This window comes from Trachypithecus francoisi, unplaced genomic scaffold (assembly GCF_009764315.1).
Source record: "Trachypithecus francoisi isolate TF-2019V2 unplaced genomic scaffold, Tfra_2.0 Lachesis_group0, whole genome shotgun sequence".
NCBI lineage: Eukaryota > Metazoa > Chordata > Mammalia > Primates > Cercopithecidae > Trachypithecus > Trachypithecus francoisi.
This window is the reverse complement of record NW_022681453.1, coordinates 25,789,032-25,805,258: the sequence shown is the minus strand read 5'-3', so window position 1 is coordinate 25,805,258 and position 16,227 is coordinate 25,789,032. Positions and strand designations below refer to the sequence as shown.

The 16,227-nt window shown below is 40.2% G+C and overlaps 1 protein-coding gene across 5 annotated transcripts in view; it reads left to right on the top strand.

Moving 5' to 3' along the window:
• Positions 1–16,227, top strand: part of DENND6A (DENN domain containing 6A) — an 86,643-nt gene that overhangs the window by 39,962 nt on the left and 30,454 nt on the right. For all 5 annotated transcript variants that reach the window (XM_033210216.1, XM_033210217.1, XM_033210215.1 and 2 more), the window contains 3 exons: positions 9,362–9,484; positions 10,043–10,138; positions 14,838–14,932. In XM_033210216.1, the coding sequence (XP_033066107.1) occupies positions 9,362–9,484; positions 10,043–10,138; positions 14,838–14,932 (314 nt within the window). The remainder of the gene's footprint in view (positions 1–9,361; positions 9,485–10,042; positions 10,139–14,837; positions 14,933–16,227) is intronic.

The window sequence follows — 16,227 nt, the reverse complement described above, 5'->3', positions numbered from 1 at the left end:
ATGTTGGCCAGGCTGATCTGGAACTCCTTACCTCAAATGATCCACCTGCCTTGCCCTCCCAGAGTGCTGGGATTACAGGTGTGAGCCACTGTGCCTGGCCAACCTTTTTGTTTGTTCGTTTGCTTGTTTGCTTTTTATGACTTGTAAACTACATGGAATACTGCTTCAAAAGATTGATTAGTTTAAAAAAAAAGAGTGGTTAGTTTTATATGTTGCTCTAGCACAGTACATTCATCCTATTTCTAGGTATTTATTCAATAAAAATGAAAATTTGTCTACATGAAGACCTGTATGCAAATGTCTATATAGTAGCTTTATTCATAACAGTATAAAACTGTATACAACCAAAGTATCCATCAATGGTAAATGGACAAACAAAATGTAATACATGAATACACATAGAATACTATTCAGCGTTAAAAAAAAAGAAGCAACAGTTGATATATGCAATAATATGAAAGAGTTCCAAAAGCATTATGCTAAGTGAAAGTTTCCAGATATTTAAAGATACTTACTGAATGATTCCATTTATATGATGTTCTGGAAAAGACAAAAATATAGGGACAGAAATCAGATCAGTGGTTACCTGGTGCTGGGGGAGGAAGTCTACATAAGGGCTGCAGGGATTTTGTGAGGTGATGGAACTATTCTAGATCTTTGGTAAGGGTAAATTTTACTGCATATAAATTATCAATGTGACTTTTAAAACAAATTAATTTTCTTAAAAATTACATGTTATAGCATTGTTAGGATGAAAAGAGGGAGTGTCCCCCAAATAAATGAATAAATATTACAGGAAAAATATACAAAGAAGGATGTGTACTGTTTCTCATTTTGATACTTGACTCATGAGGGAATAATTTGTTTGCAGAATTGGCATAAATTAATATGGAGTTCAATTATCAGACAATTTTTCTTTTGAACTTTTGGGTATGAGTCTTAGGCTTTATTGTATGTTACTGATTATCTTAGCTTTTGTGGTACATCTTGCATATCCTATATCTGAAATGCTCAGAATCAGAAGCGTTTTGGATTTTGGACTTTTTTGCATTTGGGGATTTTTTCATATACATAATGAGATATCTTGGGGATGGGCCCCAGTCTAAACACAAGGGTCACTTGTGCTTCATATACACCTTATACACATAGCCTGAACGTAATTAAAAAAAATATTTTTAATGATTTTGTGCACAAAACTAAATTTTGATTGCATTTTGACTTTGACTCATCTCGGGTTCATGTGTGGAATTTTCCACTTGTGGCATCATGTCAATGCTCAAAACCTTTTGGATTTGGGAACATTTTGGAATGTAGATTTTCACATTAGGGATGCTCAACCCTTAGTTAATTACCTCCATCACTAACACCTTTGATTAGCACGTGTCTCGTCTCCTGGATATGAATTACATAATATTGGTTTAAGAGTGGGGCAAGTTAGTTTGTTGTTTTTAAGTTCTTGTTTCCCGCCAGATGTGGTGGCTCAAGCCTGTAATCCCAGCACTTTGGGAGGCCGAGGCGGGCGGATCATGAGGTCAGGATTTCGAGACCAGCCTGACCAACATGGTGAAACCCCGTCTCTACTAAAAATACAAAAACTAACTGGGCGTGGTGGTGGGCACCTGTAATCTCAGCTACTCAGGAGACTGAGGCAGGAGAATCACTTGAACCTGGGAGGCGGAGGTTGCAGTGAGCTGAGATCGTGCCACTGCACTCCAGCCTGGGCGATACAGTGAGACTCTGTCTCAAAAAAAAAGAAGTGAATTTCTAATTATTTTCCCAAGGCGTGGCTGTTTTGGTGGTGGGAGCTTAGCATAAAGGCATGGTACTCCAGAACGGGAATATAAATGTGGTACTGAAAAAAAAGAACCAGTGATTTCCTTACAGACCTTCATTTCAGTAATCCTATACTGCAGTTAATTTGGTGCACACTACTGTTTTTTTTTTTTTTTTTTTTGAGACAGAGTCTCACGCTCTGTCACCCAGGCTGGAGTGCAGTGGTGCGATCTCGGCTCATTGTAACCTCCGCCTCCTGGGTTCAAGCGATTCTCCTGCCTCAGCCTCCCAAGTAGCTGGGACTACAGGCTTGTGCCACCACATCTGGCTAATTTTCTGTGTTTTTAGTAGAGACGGGGTTTCACCATTGTTAGCCAGGATGGTCTCGATCTCCTGACCTCGTGATCTGCCCGCCTCAGCCTCCCGAAGTGCTGGGATTACAGACGTGAGCCACTGTGCCCGGCCTACTACTAATATTTTTTTAGTTCGAGACAAGTTGCCTTTCCTGAATACTAAAAACTTAACCTCTCACCCAAAAAAATGACTTTGATAACATTTTATCAGTATAATACAAAGCTTTCAAAGAGTGATTTATCTTGTAACTATACTTCCTATCTTCTATTTGTGCCCTTTGCTAATAATATATTAATATACTTGAAAGACAATAATTTGCAACTTAGTGCCTTAAAGGAATCCCATTATTAAAGTTGGTCAGATGTTTTCATGTAGGACTTTTTCATTTTTCCTTTGCTTATTTTTACAAACCAACAGAAAAGTGGCAAGTACAATACAGAAGACTTTTTTCCTGAACCATTTGGTAGTAAGCTGGAGACTTGGTGCCCTGTCATCCCTTAATACTTTAGATTCTATTTCCTATAAACAAGTATACAATGCAACCATCAAAATTGGTAAAATCAACATTGATAAGTTAATATCGTCTAATACTACTAAGACCAGTTCAAATGTTACCAGTTATTACGATAATGTTTAGTTAAACTGAGAATAATCTGTTGCATGTAACTGTCACATCTCATTAGTCATCTTCAGTCTAGAATAGTTCTTTAGTTTCTGACTTTCATGATCCGGATATTCTTACAGATTACAGGACAGTTATTTTGCAGAAACTCCTCAATTTAGGATTGTCTGGTATTTACTCATGATTAGATTGAGGCTCTGCATCTGTCAGGAGGTGGCACATAAGTTGAGCTTGCCTTGTTTTTGATGATGTTCAGTTTGATCACTTGATTAATGTGGTATCCTCCAAGCTTCTCCACTGATAAGTTAATTGTTTTTCCTTTTGTAACTGGGTATTTTGGGGGAAGATATTTGAAATTATGTATGTTACTTATTGATGTGTAACAAATTATCCCAATACTTAGGCTTAAAAGAGCAAACATTATTTCACACAGTTTCTGAGGGTTGGAAATCTGGGAGCTGCTTAGGTGGGTCGTTCTGGCTCAGAGTTTTTTATGTGGTTGCAGTCAAGATGTTATCTGTGGTTTCAATCAGCTGGACATGGGAGTCTGGAGAGTCTGTTTCCCTACAAGGCTTACTCACACAGCTGTTGACTGGAGATCGCAGTTCTCTGTGGCTGTTGTTAGGAGGTCTCAGCCCTAGCCTTATGGACTTCTCCATAGGGCTGCCTAATGTTCTCACAACATGGCAGCTAACTTTTCCCAGAGCAAGCACTGAGAGAAGGCTGAAGCCACAGTGTCCTATATGACTTAGCCTTCAAAGTTGTACATTGTCATTTCTACCATATTCTGTTCATTACAATCAAACCACTAATCCGGTCCACACTCAAGAACAGGAGAATTAGGCTCCATGTTTTGAAAGGAGTGTCAAAGAATTTGTGGACAGATGTTATTTATTTATTTTATTTTATTTTTTATTATTATTTTTGTAGAGCGGTATCTTCCTATGTTACCCAGGCTGACCTTGCACTCCTGCCTCAAGTGATCCTCCCACCTAGGTGTTGGAGTTACAGGAGTGAGCCACCGTGCACAGCCTGGACGTATTTTAAATCACCACACTATTTTTATATGTCTGTTTGGACTCTGATTTCTTGTTTTATTCAATGGATTCTAATCCATTATTACCTATTTTGATATTCAAATTGTCCCTGTTTAGCCAGTGAGAACTTACTACAGCCTGGCTTCTATGTTCTTTTGCCATATCTCTGTCATTCTTTGAACACTTTCTTGCTTTCTGGTGTAAGATAGTCCAGGTTTATCTCTTTTTTTTTGGTAATTAAATAAATTGGGTTGTAATTATCATACCATACAATATTCAACCTTTTAAAGTACAATTCACTAGTGTTTTAATATATTCACAAAGTTGTGCAACCATCAATGCTAATTCCAGAACATTTTCATCACTTCAAAATATAACAGTGTCCCTACTAGCAGTTCCCATTCCCTCTTCTTCCCAACCTCTTGCCGTTACTAACTTACTTTCTGTCTCTATGCACTTGCCTATTTTGGACATTACATTTAACTAGAATCATACAAAATGTGACCTTTTGTGTCTGTCTTCCTTCACCCAGAATAATGTTTATAAGGTTCATCTGTGCAGTATCATGAATCAGTACAGATACTCCTAGACTTACAAGGGGGTTATGTCTTGTTAAACCCATTGTAAGTTTGAAAATTGTAAGTTCAAAGTGCGTTTTTGGTATTTTCAGTTTACAATGGGCTTATCCGGAGGTAAGCTGTCATATGTTGAGGAGCGTACTGAATGCATACTGAATTGCAACATCATAAAGTTGAAAATTGTAAGTCGAACCGTTGTAACATGGGGAGTGTCTGTACTTCATTTTTTTAATGCCTGAATAATATTCCATGTGGATGGGCCAGGCGTGGTGGCTGACAGCTGTAATCCCGGCACTTTGGGAGGCCAAGGCAGTCAGATCACCTGAGGTTGGGAGTTTGAGACCAGTCTGACTGGCATGGAGAAACCCCATCTCAACGAAAAATACAAAACTAGCCGGGTGTGGTGGCACATGCCTGTAATCCCAGCTACTCGGGATGCTGAGGCAAGAGAATTGCTTGAACCTGGGAGGTGGAGGTTTTGGTGAGCCAAGATCATGCCATTGCACTCCAGCCTGGGCAGCAAGAGCAAAGGTCCATTTCAAAAAAAAAAAAAAAAAAATTCCCTGTGGATATGCTACATTTTGTCTATCCATTCACCTTTTGATGGAGACTTGGATGGTTTACATTTTTGGTTATTATGAATAATGCTGCTGTCAACATTTGTGTATAGGTCTTTGTGTGGACATGTTTTTTATTCTCTTGGGTTCCAGATCATCTTATATTTTCTCTTCCCTAGCTCTAGAATCAGCCATTTCTCTAAAAAACCTTGGTGCTTTTTAGCAGAGAACAGGATTTAGAAGACAAGATCTGGGCACTTGGTGTGCTTATTGATATTGAGATATCATTGCTTTTAGACCCTCTCAAGTGGACAAAGCTAGGATGTGTGTGTGTATATATATATGTATATGTAAATGCATGTATATATACACATCATATATATATTATATTAAATTATTCTTTATTTACTGATTTAATCAATACCCCTGTTAGTAATCAGTGCCCCATCTCTTCTGCAACTTCTTTTTAAAGTTTTTTGTTTGTTTATTTCAAAAGGTTTTTGGGGAATAGGTGGTGTTTGGTTGCATAAATAAGTTCTTTAGTGATGATTTCTGAGATTTTGATGTACCCATCACACGAGGAATGTACACTGTACCCAATCTGTACTCTTTCTATCCCTCACCCCCTCCCTCCCTTTCCCCACTGAGTTCCCAAAGTTCATTGTATCATTCTTACGTCTTTGCATCCTCATAGCATAGCTCCCACTTATGAATGAGAACATACGATGTTTGGTTTTCCATTCCTAAGTTACTTTACAATAATGGTCTCCAGTTCCATCTAGGTTGCTGTGAATGCCATTATTTCATTCCTTTTTATGGCTGAGTAGTATTCCATGGGGTGTGTGTGTGTGTGTGTGTGTGTATATATAACATTTTATATATATGTGTATGTGTGTATATATATATTTTGTGTATATATATATAACTATATATAACATTTTCTTTATCCTCTCATTGATTGATGGGCATTTGGGCTTGTTCCATATTTTTGCAGTTGTGAATTGTGCTGCTATAAACATGCATGTGCAAGTATCTTTTTTTTTTTTTTTTTTTTTGAGGTGGAGTCTCGCTCTGTCGCCCGGACTGGAGTACAGTGGCCGGATCTCAGCTCACTGCAAGCTCCGCCTCCCGGGTTTACGCCATTCTCCTGCCTCACTCAGCCTCCCGAGTAGCTGGGACTACAGGCGCCCGCCACCTCGCCCGGCTAGTTTTTGTAGAGACGGGGTTTCACCGTGTTAGCCAGGATGGTCTCGATCTCCTGACCTCGTGATCCGCCCGTCTCGGCCTCCCAAAGTGCTGGGATTACAGGCTTGAGCCACTGCGCCCTGCCGTTTTTTTTTTTTTTTAATGACTTCTTTTCCTCTGGGTAGATACCCAGTAGTGGGATTGCTAGATCAAATGGTAGATCTATTTTAGTTCTTTAAGGAATCTCCATACTATTTTCCATAGTGGTTGTACTAGTTTATGTTCCTACCAACAGTGTAAAATTATTCCCTTTTCACCACATCCACACCAGCATTTATTATTTTTTAATTTTTTTTATTATGGCCATTCTTGCAGGCATGAGGTACTAGAGTATTGTGGGTTTGATTTGCATTTCCCTGATAATTAGTGATGTTAAGCATTTTTAATGTTTGTTGACAATTTGTATATCTTCTTTTGAGAATTGTCTATTCATGTCCTTAGCCCATTTTTTGATGGGATTGTTTGTTTTGTTCTTGCTGATTTAAGTTCCTTATAGATTCTGAATATTTGTCCTTTGTTTGGATGTATAGATTGTGAAGATTTTCTCCTATTCTGTGAGTTGTCTGTTTACTCTGCTGATTATTTCTTTTGCTGTACAGAAGCAAAATAAGTCCCATCTATTTATCCTTGTTTTTGTAGCATTTGCTTTTGAGTTCTTGGTCATGAAGTCTTTGCCTAAGCTAATGCCTAGATGGGTTTTTTCCAATGTTATCTTCTAGAATTTTTATGATTTCAGGTCTTAGATTTAAGTCTTTGATTAATCTTGAGTTGATTTTTTTAAAGGATGAGAGATGAGGATCCAGTTTCATTCTTCTACATGTAGCTTGCCAATTATCTCAGCATCATTTGTTAAATAGGGTGTCCCTTCCCCACTTTATGTTTTTGTTTGCTTTGTTGAAGATCAGTTAACTGTAAGCATTTGGCTTTGTTTCTGGGTTCTCTGTTCTGTTCCATTGATCTATATGCCTATTTTTATACCAGTACCATGCTGTTTTGGTGACTATGGCTTTACAGTATAGTTTGAAGGCAGATAATGTATTGCTTCCAGATTTGTTCTTTTTGCTTAGTTTTACTTTGGCTATGCAGGCCCTTTTTTGGTTCCATATGAATTTTAGGATTGTTTTTTCTAGTTCTGTGAAGAATGATGGTGGTATTTTGATGGGAATTGCGTTGAATTTGTAGATTGCTTTTGGCAGTATGGTCATTTTCACAATATTGGCTCTACCCATCCATGAGTATAGGATGTATTTCCATTTGTTTGTGTCATCTGTGATTTTTTTCAGCAGTGTTTTGTCATTTTCCTTGTAGAGGTCTTTCACCTCCTTGGGTAAGTATATTACTAAGTATTTTATTTTATTTATTGCAGCTATTGTAAAAGGGGTTGATGTGATTCTCAGCTTGGTTGCTGTTGGTGTATAGGAGAGCTACTGATTTGTGTACATTAATTTTGTATTTGGAAATTTTGCTGAATTCATTTAACCAGTTCTAGGAGTTTTCTGGGTGAGTTTTTAGGATTTTCTAGGTAAAGGATGTCATCAGCAAACAGTGACACTTTAACTTCCTCATTACCAATTTGCATGCTCTTTATTTCTTTCTCTTATCTGATTGTTCGCAGTAGGACTCTGCTGCAACTTTGTCCCCCATGCTAATAGTTTTCCCTTCCCTCTGGGCCCTGCCATTCTACACCTGGCTTCCCTTCTGCATGGATACCCTCCTTACCCTGCTCACTCTCTGATTCTCCTTGTTGGATTGACTCTACCCTTACCTCCATGGATACCCTCCTGTCTCATTCAGGTTATTCTGTCCCACTAGACCACGTCTCCAAGTGGGTGCCATCTTCCCCTTTTTGGGCTCTGACTCTCGACACCAGGTCGAGCCTCACATGAATGCCCTCCTTACCCTGCCCTCCTTACCCTGCTTGTGTGCTTACACACCCTACTCCAGGGTACTTCTCCATGGAGATACCCTCGTTCCTCTGCTCTGACACCTTGTACCAGTTGGTCCCACATTGTGACAACCTCCTCAACTCATTCTGTCTTTGATACTACACATCAGGCTACCCCTCTGTGCTTCCTGGGCTCTGTGAACTCAAACCAAATAATCCCCACACATGTATACGTTCCTCACCACATTTGGGCTCCAGCAGCTCCACCGTAGGCCACCATCTGCATGTAGATGTCCACCTTACCTTACATAAGCTCTGACATGCCTCCCTGGTCAATATGGCTCTCTTTCCCTAGTGGCAGAGATACCTACCATGTTCTGCTTTAGGACTGAGTTGTTTAGGAAGGGAAGAAGAAGAGCTCCTTTGCCTTACCCATGAGCTGTTTTTTTTTTTGTTGTTGTTTGTTTCTTGGCACTTGTCTTGTTTTTGAATAGTTAAAATTAACTCCCCTAATTTCCATCTCATAATTTGTTGCATATTTTTGCACTTAATTGTTGTTTGATTTTTCTTTTCTTTTTATTTGCATGTATGTCTTTTCAACCGAGTGGATTGGTTATGATTTTCATAAATAGATAAGATTCTCCTCCCCAATCTAGTAGGAAAAATTTTTACCAAGCCAGGAGGAAATTCCTAAATAAGTGAAAGTTACCAAGTATCTTAGGCTTAGTAACATACTAGTGGAGTTGTGTCCCAACAGGCCTCCACCCAATTCCAGGGCTGCTGTAAGAATAATCATTTCCGTAGAGAGAGTATCTGCCCAGGAGGTTCGCTCTTGTTCAGGATTAGCACTCCCCCTTGTGATCTGTCATCATTCTTTAATGTCAAAAGTATTGGGTTTTAAATTAAGTGTATCCAATAAGTGCCCTTGGAAAATTAATTTTTCTTGTTTCCTTAAAAATACTTAGGATTGAAATTCAAATGTATCAAAGCAATATTGATAAAATAGATCTATCATATGGTACAACAATTTAAGAATTTTATGCTTTTATTGTCAGTTATTCTGTGTGTCAATATATTACATTTAATTTTGTAAAAATTAGAATGAGTCAAATTGATAGACATTTTTATGTGGATAAAAGGGACTTACGTCTCTATACATCACCATATTCTAAATGAATTTGTGTATCAGATCAAGATACAAATAGCGGAAGAATTTATATCATTGTGGCGTTTTTAGAAAGATTACGTAGGAATTTTAAAAACAGGATTGGCTACATTAAAAAATATTTCTACTGTGCATCACCTTTCAGATGTTTCTGCCCAGTTTTCCTTCATAGTCAGATGCTCTGGGAGCTGGTGCTGTTGGGGGAGCCCCTTGTGGTTATGGCGCCATCACCATCGGAATCATCAGAGACTGTATTGGCACTTGTTAAGTGAGTATATTTAGTTACTATTTCTGACTTTTTTTTTTGATGCTGCAGTACTGAACCTGTTGGTGATATTTGCAGCACTTCCCACCTGTTGTATGTTTCCCAACCCATTATTGCATTGATCCATGCAACAACCCTATCAGAAGGTAATGCTTATTAAAGCACCATTTTATGGATGAGAAAATTGATTCAGGCTCTGTGAGGGCTGGAACCATGCCTTTGTTGTTCTGAGTGACAGGCACATTGATTCATTACATGAAGTTGATCCTTGATAAATATTACTTGTGTGAATGATCAGTGTAGAGTCAAAGGCACATAGCTGGTGAATGGTGAAGCCAGAATTTCATCCCATCTTCTGCCCCAAACCCAGTGTGTTCTTTCAGTATGCCATTTCACATTATATATATCTGTCTTTCTAATTCTGTGAAATGAGTTTACCATTTTAAAAAATAAACAAAGTATCCCTTTGTGTGTATACTGTTTGTGTAGATGTTTTCTAGTTACCGATTAGGATTTTTAATTTCTGTGTCCTTTATTTTACATGTTCTTCCTGCTCCACAGCTGTATTTCTCCATTAAAGTACTTCAGTGATTTCCGACCTTATTTCACTATTCATGATAGTGAATTCAAAGAATATACTACGCGTACTCAAGCTCCGTAAGTAAACAGAATAACTTATATTGACCAGGTATTACCTTTATAACCACAATTATGTAGAATTATTTTTGGTAATAAAAGCTTGTAGGCAGAATGATCTTATAAAGGTAAAGTTTGAGGAGTTTTAAATTTTATAGATTTTAAGAAATCTATAAATAATTTTAGATTTTAAGAGTACCTTATTTGAGTGATTTTATTTATTTATTTATTTATTTTTGAGACCGAGGTTTGCTCTGTCACCCAGGCTGGAGTGCAATGGCATGATCTCGGCTCACTGCAACCTCTGCCTCCCAGGTTCAAGCAATTCTCCTGCCTCAGCCTCCTGAGTAGCTGGGATTACAGGCACGTGCCACCACGCCCAGCTAATTTTTGTTTTTTTAGTAGAAATGGGGTTTCACCATATTGACTATGCTGGTGTTGAACTCCTGACCTCGTGATCCACCCACCTCAGCCTCCCAAAGTGCTGGAATTACAGGTGTGAGCCACCACGCCCGGCCCAAGTGATTTTATTTGTTAATGGAAGCTCTATTGTCATTAATAGCCGCTGGGTTGTACTTTCAATTTTACTTTTTTACAAAAAAATCTTTCCAGTCTGGGGCCGGGCGCGGTGGCTCAAGCCTGTAATCCCAGCACTTTGGGAGGCCGGCCGAGACGGGCGGATCACGAGGTCAGGAGATCAAGACCATCCTGGCTAACACAGTGAAACCCCATCTCTACTAAAAAATACAAAAAAACTAGCCGGGCGAGGTGGCGGGCGCCTGTAGTCCCAGCTACTCGGGAGGCTGAGGCAGGAGAATGGCGTGAACCCGGGAGGCGGAGCTTGCAGTGAGCAGAGATCCGGCCACTGCACTCCAGCCTGGGCGGCAGAGCAAGACTCCGTCTCAAAAAAAAAAAAAAAAAAAATCTTTCCAGTCTGTAAAAAGAAAAAGTAATCTTACCCTTTCCCTTGTAGCTCCTGCTCTATATCGCTCACCTTCTTTTTACAGCTAGATTTCTAGAGCAACAACAATCTGCATGTACTATCTCCACTTCTTGATTTTCTGGTTGCTTCTAGTCAACTGCAGATTGACTTCTTCATATTTACTGAATTTGTTCTTGCCAAATCATCAAGACCCTTCTCACTGTTTGACCCAGTAGGCATATCATTGCCCTGTTTTTTTCTCTCTTTCTTTCTCTCTTTCTTCCTCTCTCTCTCCTTCTTTCCTTCCTTCCCTTCCTTCCTTCCCTCCCTCCCTCCCCTCCTTTCCCTCCCTCCCTCCCCTCCTTTCCTTCCCTCCCTCCCCTCCTTTCCTTCCCTCCCTCCCCTCCTTTCCTTCCCTCCCTTCCTTCCTTCCCTCCCTTCCTCCCTTCTCTCCATCCCTTCCCTCCCTCCCTCCCTTCCTTACTTGCTTCCTTCCCTCCCTCCCTCCCTCCCTTCCCTTCCCTCCCTCCCTCCCTTCCTTCCTTTCTTTCTTCCTTCCTTCCTTTCTTTCTTCCTTCCTTCCTTCCCTACCTTCCTTCCCTTCTCTCCTTCTCTTCCCTCTGTTCCCTTCCCTCCCTCCCTTCCTTCCTTCCTTCCGTTCCTTCCTTCTTCCCTTCCCTTCCTCCCTTCCTCCCTTTCTCTCTTTCTCTCTTTCTTTCTTTCTCTCTCTCTCTCTTTCTTTCTCTCTCTCTCTCTCTTTTTCTTTCTTTCTTTTCTTTTTCTTTCTTTTCTTTTCTCTCTCTCTCTCTTTCTTTCTTTCCTTCTTTCTTCTCCCCTTTGCCTTTCCCTTCCCCTCCTCCCCCTCCCCCTCCCCCTCCCCATTGCCCAGGCTGGTGTGCCACCTCTTCTTTCTTGTAACATTTACACTTTTAAGCTTACAAATATTTTAATCACCAGCCAGTCATGATGGCGCATGCCTCTAATCCCAGCACTTTGGGAGGCTGAGGCGGGCACATCACATAAGCGCAGGAGTTAGAGACCAGCCTGGGCAACATGGCAAAACCCTGTCTCCACAAAAAAAAAAAAAAACACAAAAATTAGCTGGATGTGGTGGCATGCGTCTGTAGTCCCAGCTACTCATGAGGCTGAGGTGGGAGGATGGCTTGAGCCTAGGTGGCAGAGGTTGCAGTGAACTCAGATTGTGCCACTGGAACAGCCTGGGGGACAGAGTGAGACCCTGTCCCCCAAAAAATTTTTTTTTGAATCTCTAATACCATTCTCTCCTGGGCAATCTTGTGGTGCATCCCAATCTCCTTTGCAGACTTCTTTTCTCTACGAATCCCTTAAATGTTGGTGTTCGCTAGGTATTGTCTTCTGGGTTCTGATTTCAGACTGATAGTTTTTTTTTTTCTTTTGAGATGGAGTCTGGCACTGTCACCCAGGAGGGAGTGCAATGGCACCATCTTGGCTTGCTGCAACCTCTGCCTCGCAGGTTCACGTGTTTCTCCTGCCTTAGCCTCCCAAGTGGCTGGGATTACAGGTGCACACTATCTAATTTTTGTATTTTTAGTAGAGACAGGGTTTCACTGTATTGGCCAGACTGGTCTCGAACTCCTGACCTTGTGATCTGCCCACCTTGGACTCCCAAAGTGTTAGAATTACAGGCATGAGCCACCGCACCCAGCCCAGACTGATAATTATTTCTGTACAATCTTTTTTTTTTTTTGAGACAGTCTCACACTGTTGCCTAGGCTGGAGTACAGTGGCATGACCTTGGGTCACTGCAACCTTCATCTCCTGGGTTCAAGTGATTCTTCTGCCTCAGCCTCCCAAGTAGCTGGGATTACAGGCATGCACCACCACACCCAGCTAATTTTTGTATTTTTAGTAGAGACGGGGTTTCATCATGTTGGCCAGACTGGTCTCGAACTCCTGACCTCAAGTGATCCGCCTGCCTCGGCCTCCCAAAGTGCTGGGATTACAGGTGTGAGCCACCATGCCTGGCCCTTTCTGTACAATCTTATCTGTACCCATGGCTTCTGTTAATACTCCATGCTAATGACTGAAATATATCTTTCTAGCCAATATCTCTGTGAGGTTCAGACCTACATAACCAGGCATGTGTGTGTGTTGTGGGGGGAGAGGGGATGTTTTAAGCACACTGCCCCATAGAAGATAGAGGTCTTAATGGCATCTGAAACTAAACACGTGCAAACTGAATTATTTTTGTCTCCCTCTTTTCTCCCCTAATCTCATACCTCTTCTTTCTTTTCATGGATGGCATTAGTTTTCACTTAGTCCTCAAAACCTTAATTGTCATAAATTTCTCCTTCGTAACATGCCCCACATTAAATTTTACCAAATTCTGTCAATTTGATATCCTAAAATATCTCTGATTACATTTCTTACCTTCTTTCTGTCGCTCCCTTTCCAGTCTTACTGCGTCTCATGTTTTGCATATCCAAATTTGCTTTTCCCTCAACCCCTTCTCTCCTCATAAGGTAACTTCCAAATTTCTTCCAGAGTGATCTTCCTTTTTTTGTTTTTTGAGACAAAGTCTCACTCTTGTCCCCCAAGTTGGAGTGCAGTGGTGTGATCTCGGCTTACTGCAACCTCTGCCTCCTGGGTTCAAGTGATTCTTCTGCCTCAGCCTCCCTAGTAGCTGAGATTACAGGCGCCTGCCACCACGCCTGGCTAATTTTTGTATTTTTAGTAGAGATGGGGTATCACCGTGTTGGCCAGGTTGGTCTCGAACTCCTGACATCAGGTGATCCGCCTGCCTCGACCTCCCAAAGGGCTGGGATTACAGGCGTGAGCCACTGCATCCGGCCGCGTGATCTATCTAATAAGCACTTTTTCTTTCACACAACATTCCTCCACTTGGTTATCTAGTAGTTTCCCTTTGCCTGTAAGATAACATCTAAACTTCTTAGCATGCTAACATGGTACTAATGATTGGGCAACAATATTCTCATTTCTGACTATTCATCCTTTCTGCTTTTGCTCCAGGAATGCTGAACTCTGTGTAGTTCTACAGACAGGCCATAATGTCACTTCATTGCTTTGCACATAGTTTGTTCTGCATCACTCTTCCTTCTCTCATCCACTTGGCAAAAAACACCTACTCATCTTTCATGTCTTCCTGTAAATATTATCTCTTTGGTGAGGATGTCCTTTAATTCCCTGGTAGACATAGGTTCTCCTTTGTGATTATTGTGCATTTTTTTTTTTTTTTTTTGAGACAGAGAGTCTCACTCTATTGCCTAGGCTGGAGTGCAGTGGTGCAATCTTGGCTCACTGCAACCTCCACCTCCTGGTTTCAAGCGATTCTCCTGCCTCAGCCTCCTGAGTAGCTGGGATTACAGGCGCCCGCCAGTACGCCCAGCTAATTTTTTGTAATTTTAGTAGAGATGGGGTTTCACCATGTTAGCCAGGCTGGTCTCGAACTCCTGACCTCATGATCCACCCACCTCGGCCTCCGAAAGTGCTGGGATTATAGGCTTGAGTCACTGTGCTTGGCCGATGTTGTGCATTTTAAACCACCTTCACTGTCTTCTAATTTTGGCATCATAACTGGGTGTGTTTAACCTTCTTCCTGTGTGTGCTGTTGGAAGGACCGTGTCATCTTTATATGCCTAGCGTAAAACATGTTGCCTGGCCATGTAGTTGATATGTAATGTTTGAATAAAGGAAAAAGCAATCTGTGTATTGTTCATTGAAAAGAAAATGTAAGCTATTCTTCACTGATTTAACATTCATCTTTTTCTCACCTTTTTAATTTTGTTTTGTTTTATATAGGCCCTCAGTTATATTAGGAGTAACCAACCCTTTTTTTGCTAAGACACTCCAGCACTGGCCACACATTATTCGAATAGGAGACCTTAAACCTACAGGTAAAGTATAAACTTGGTGTTCTGTTTTTAGTGTGCAGTGTTGCTGAACAGGTTTCTTTCTTCCTTACTTTTCATCCTTGATTACTTTTTATGTTGATGGCAGCTTTCTTCAAGCCCTTTGGAGAAGAGTATAATTTCCTGCTAATTTCCAACTAAAATATGCAGGTTCTTATAATATGTATAATCTGTCATATCCTCCTACCAAAAAGTGTACTTATAGTGTTACATTGAATGAATTATAGTAAAATGAAGTCTCAAAAATGTTAGCTTTATATATATGTTAAATATTATATAATAATATATTTAAATATATATTTACAGATTTAAATATATACAGATTTAAATATATATTTAAATATAAATATAAAATATATATTTAAATATAAATATAAAATATATATATTTAAATATAAATATAAAAAATATATATTTAAATATAAATATAAAAGATATATATTTAAAAGCCCAATAAAACAGAACTTTCTATATATATAGAAGCCCAATAAAACAGAACTTTGCAATACTGCTTGAGTAAAACCTTATAGAAAACTAGAATTATTCCCGACTTGTCGCAAAATACTCAACTAGGTCTCAAAACAAGTATATGTCCCTGTAGCACAGATTATTGATTTAGGGAGTGGTTCACAGTGTCTTTTCATATGGAAAAGACATATAGTACCTTGTTCATGGTAGGAGTTTAACAGATGTTTAAGTATATGAATTCTGAGGTTGGAAGTTTTGTAATCTAGATGACAACTAAATGGTACATTAATTAAGGACATGAATCTTGGGTATGAGAAGATACGAGAAGTTTTTTTTTTTTTTTTTTGAGACGGAGTCTTGCTCTGTCCCCCTGGCTGGAGGGCAGCGGCGCAATCTCGGCTCACTGCAAGCTCCGCCTCCCGGGATCATGCCATTCTCCTGCCTCAGCCTCCTGAGTAGCTGGGACTACAGGCGCCCGCCACCGTGTTCGGCTAATTTTTTTGTATTTTCAGTAGAGACGGGGTTTCACTGTGTTAGCCAGGATGGTCTTGATCTCCTGACCTTGTGATCCGCCCACCTCGGCCTCCCAAAGTGCTGGGATTACAGGCGTGAGCCACCGCGCCCGCGAGAAATTTTTAAAATCTTAATTTAATCTTGACATTTATTTTCATGGTTTAGGCATACTATTTTTTTTTTTTTTTTTTTTTGAGGTGGAGTCTCGCTCTGTCGCCCGGACTGGAGTGCAGTGGCCAGATCTCAGCTCACTGCAAGCTCTGCCTCCCGGGTTTACGCCATTCTCCTGCCTCAGCCTC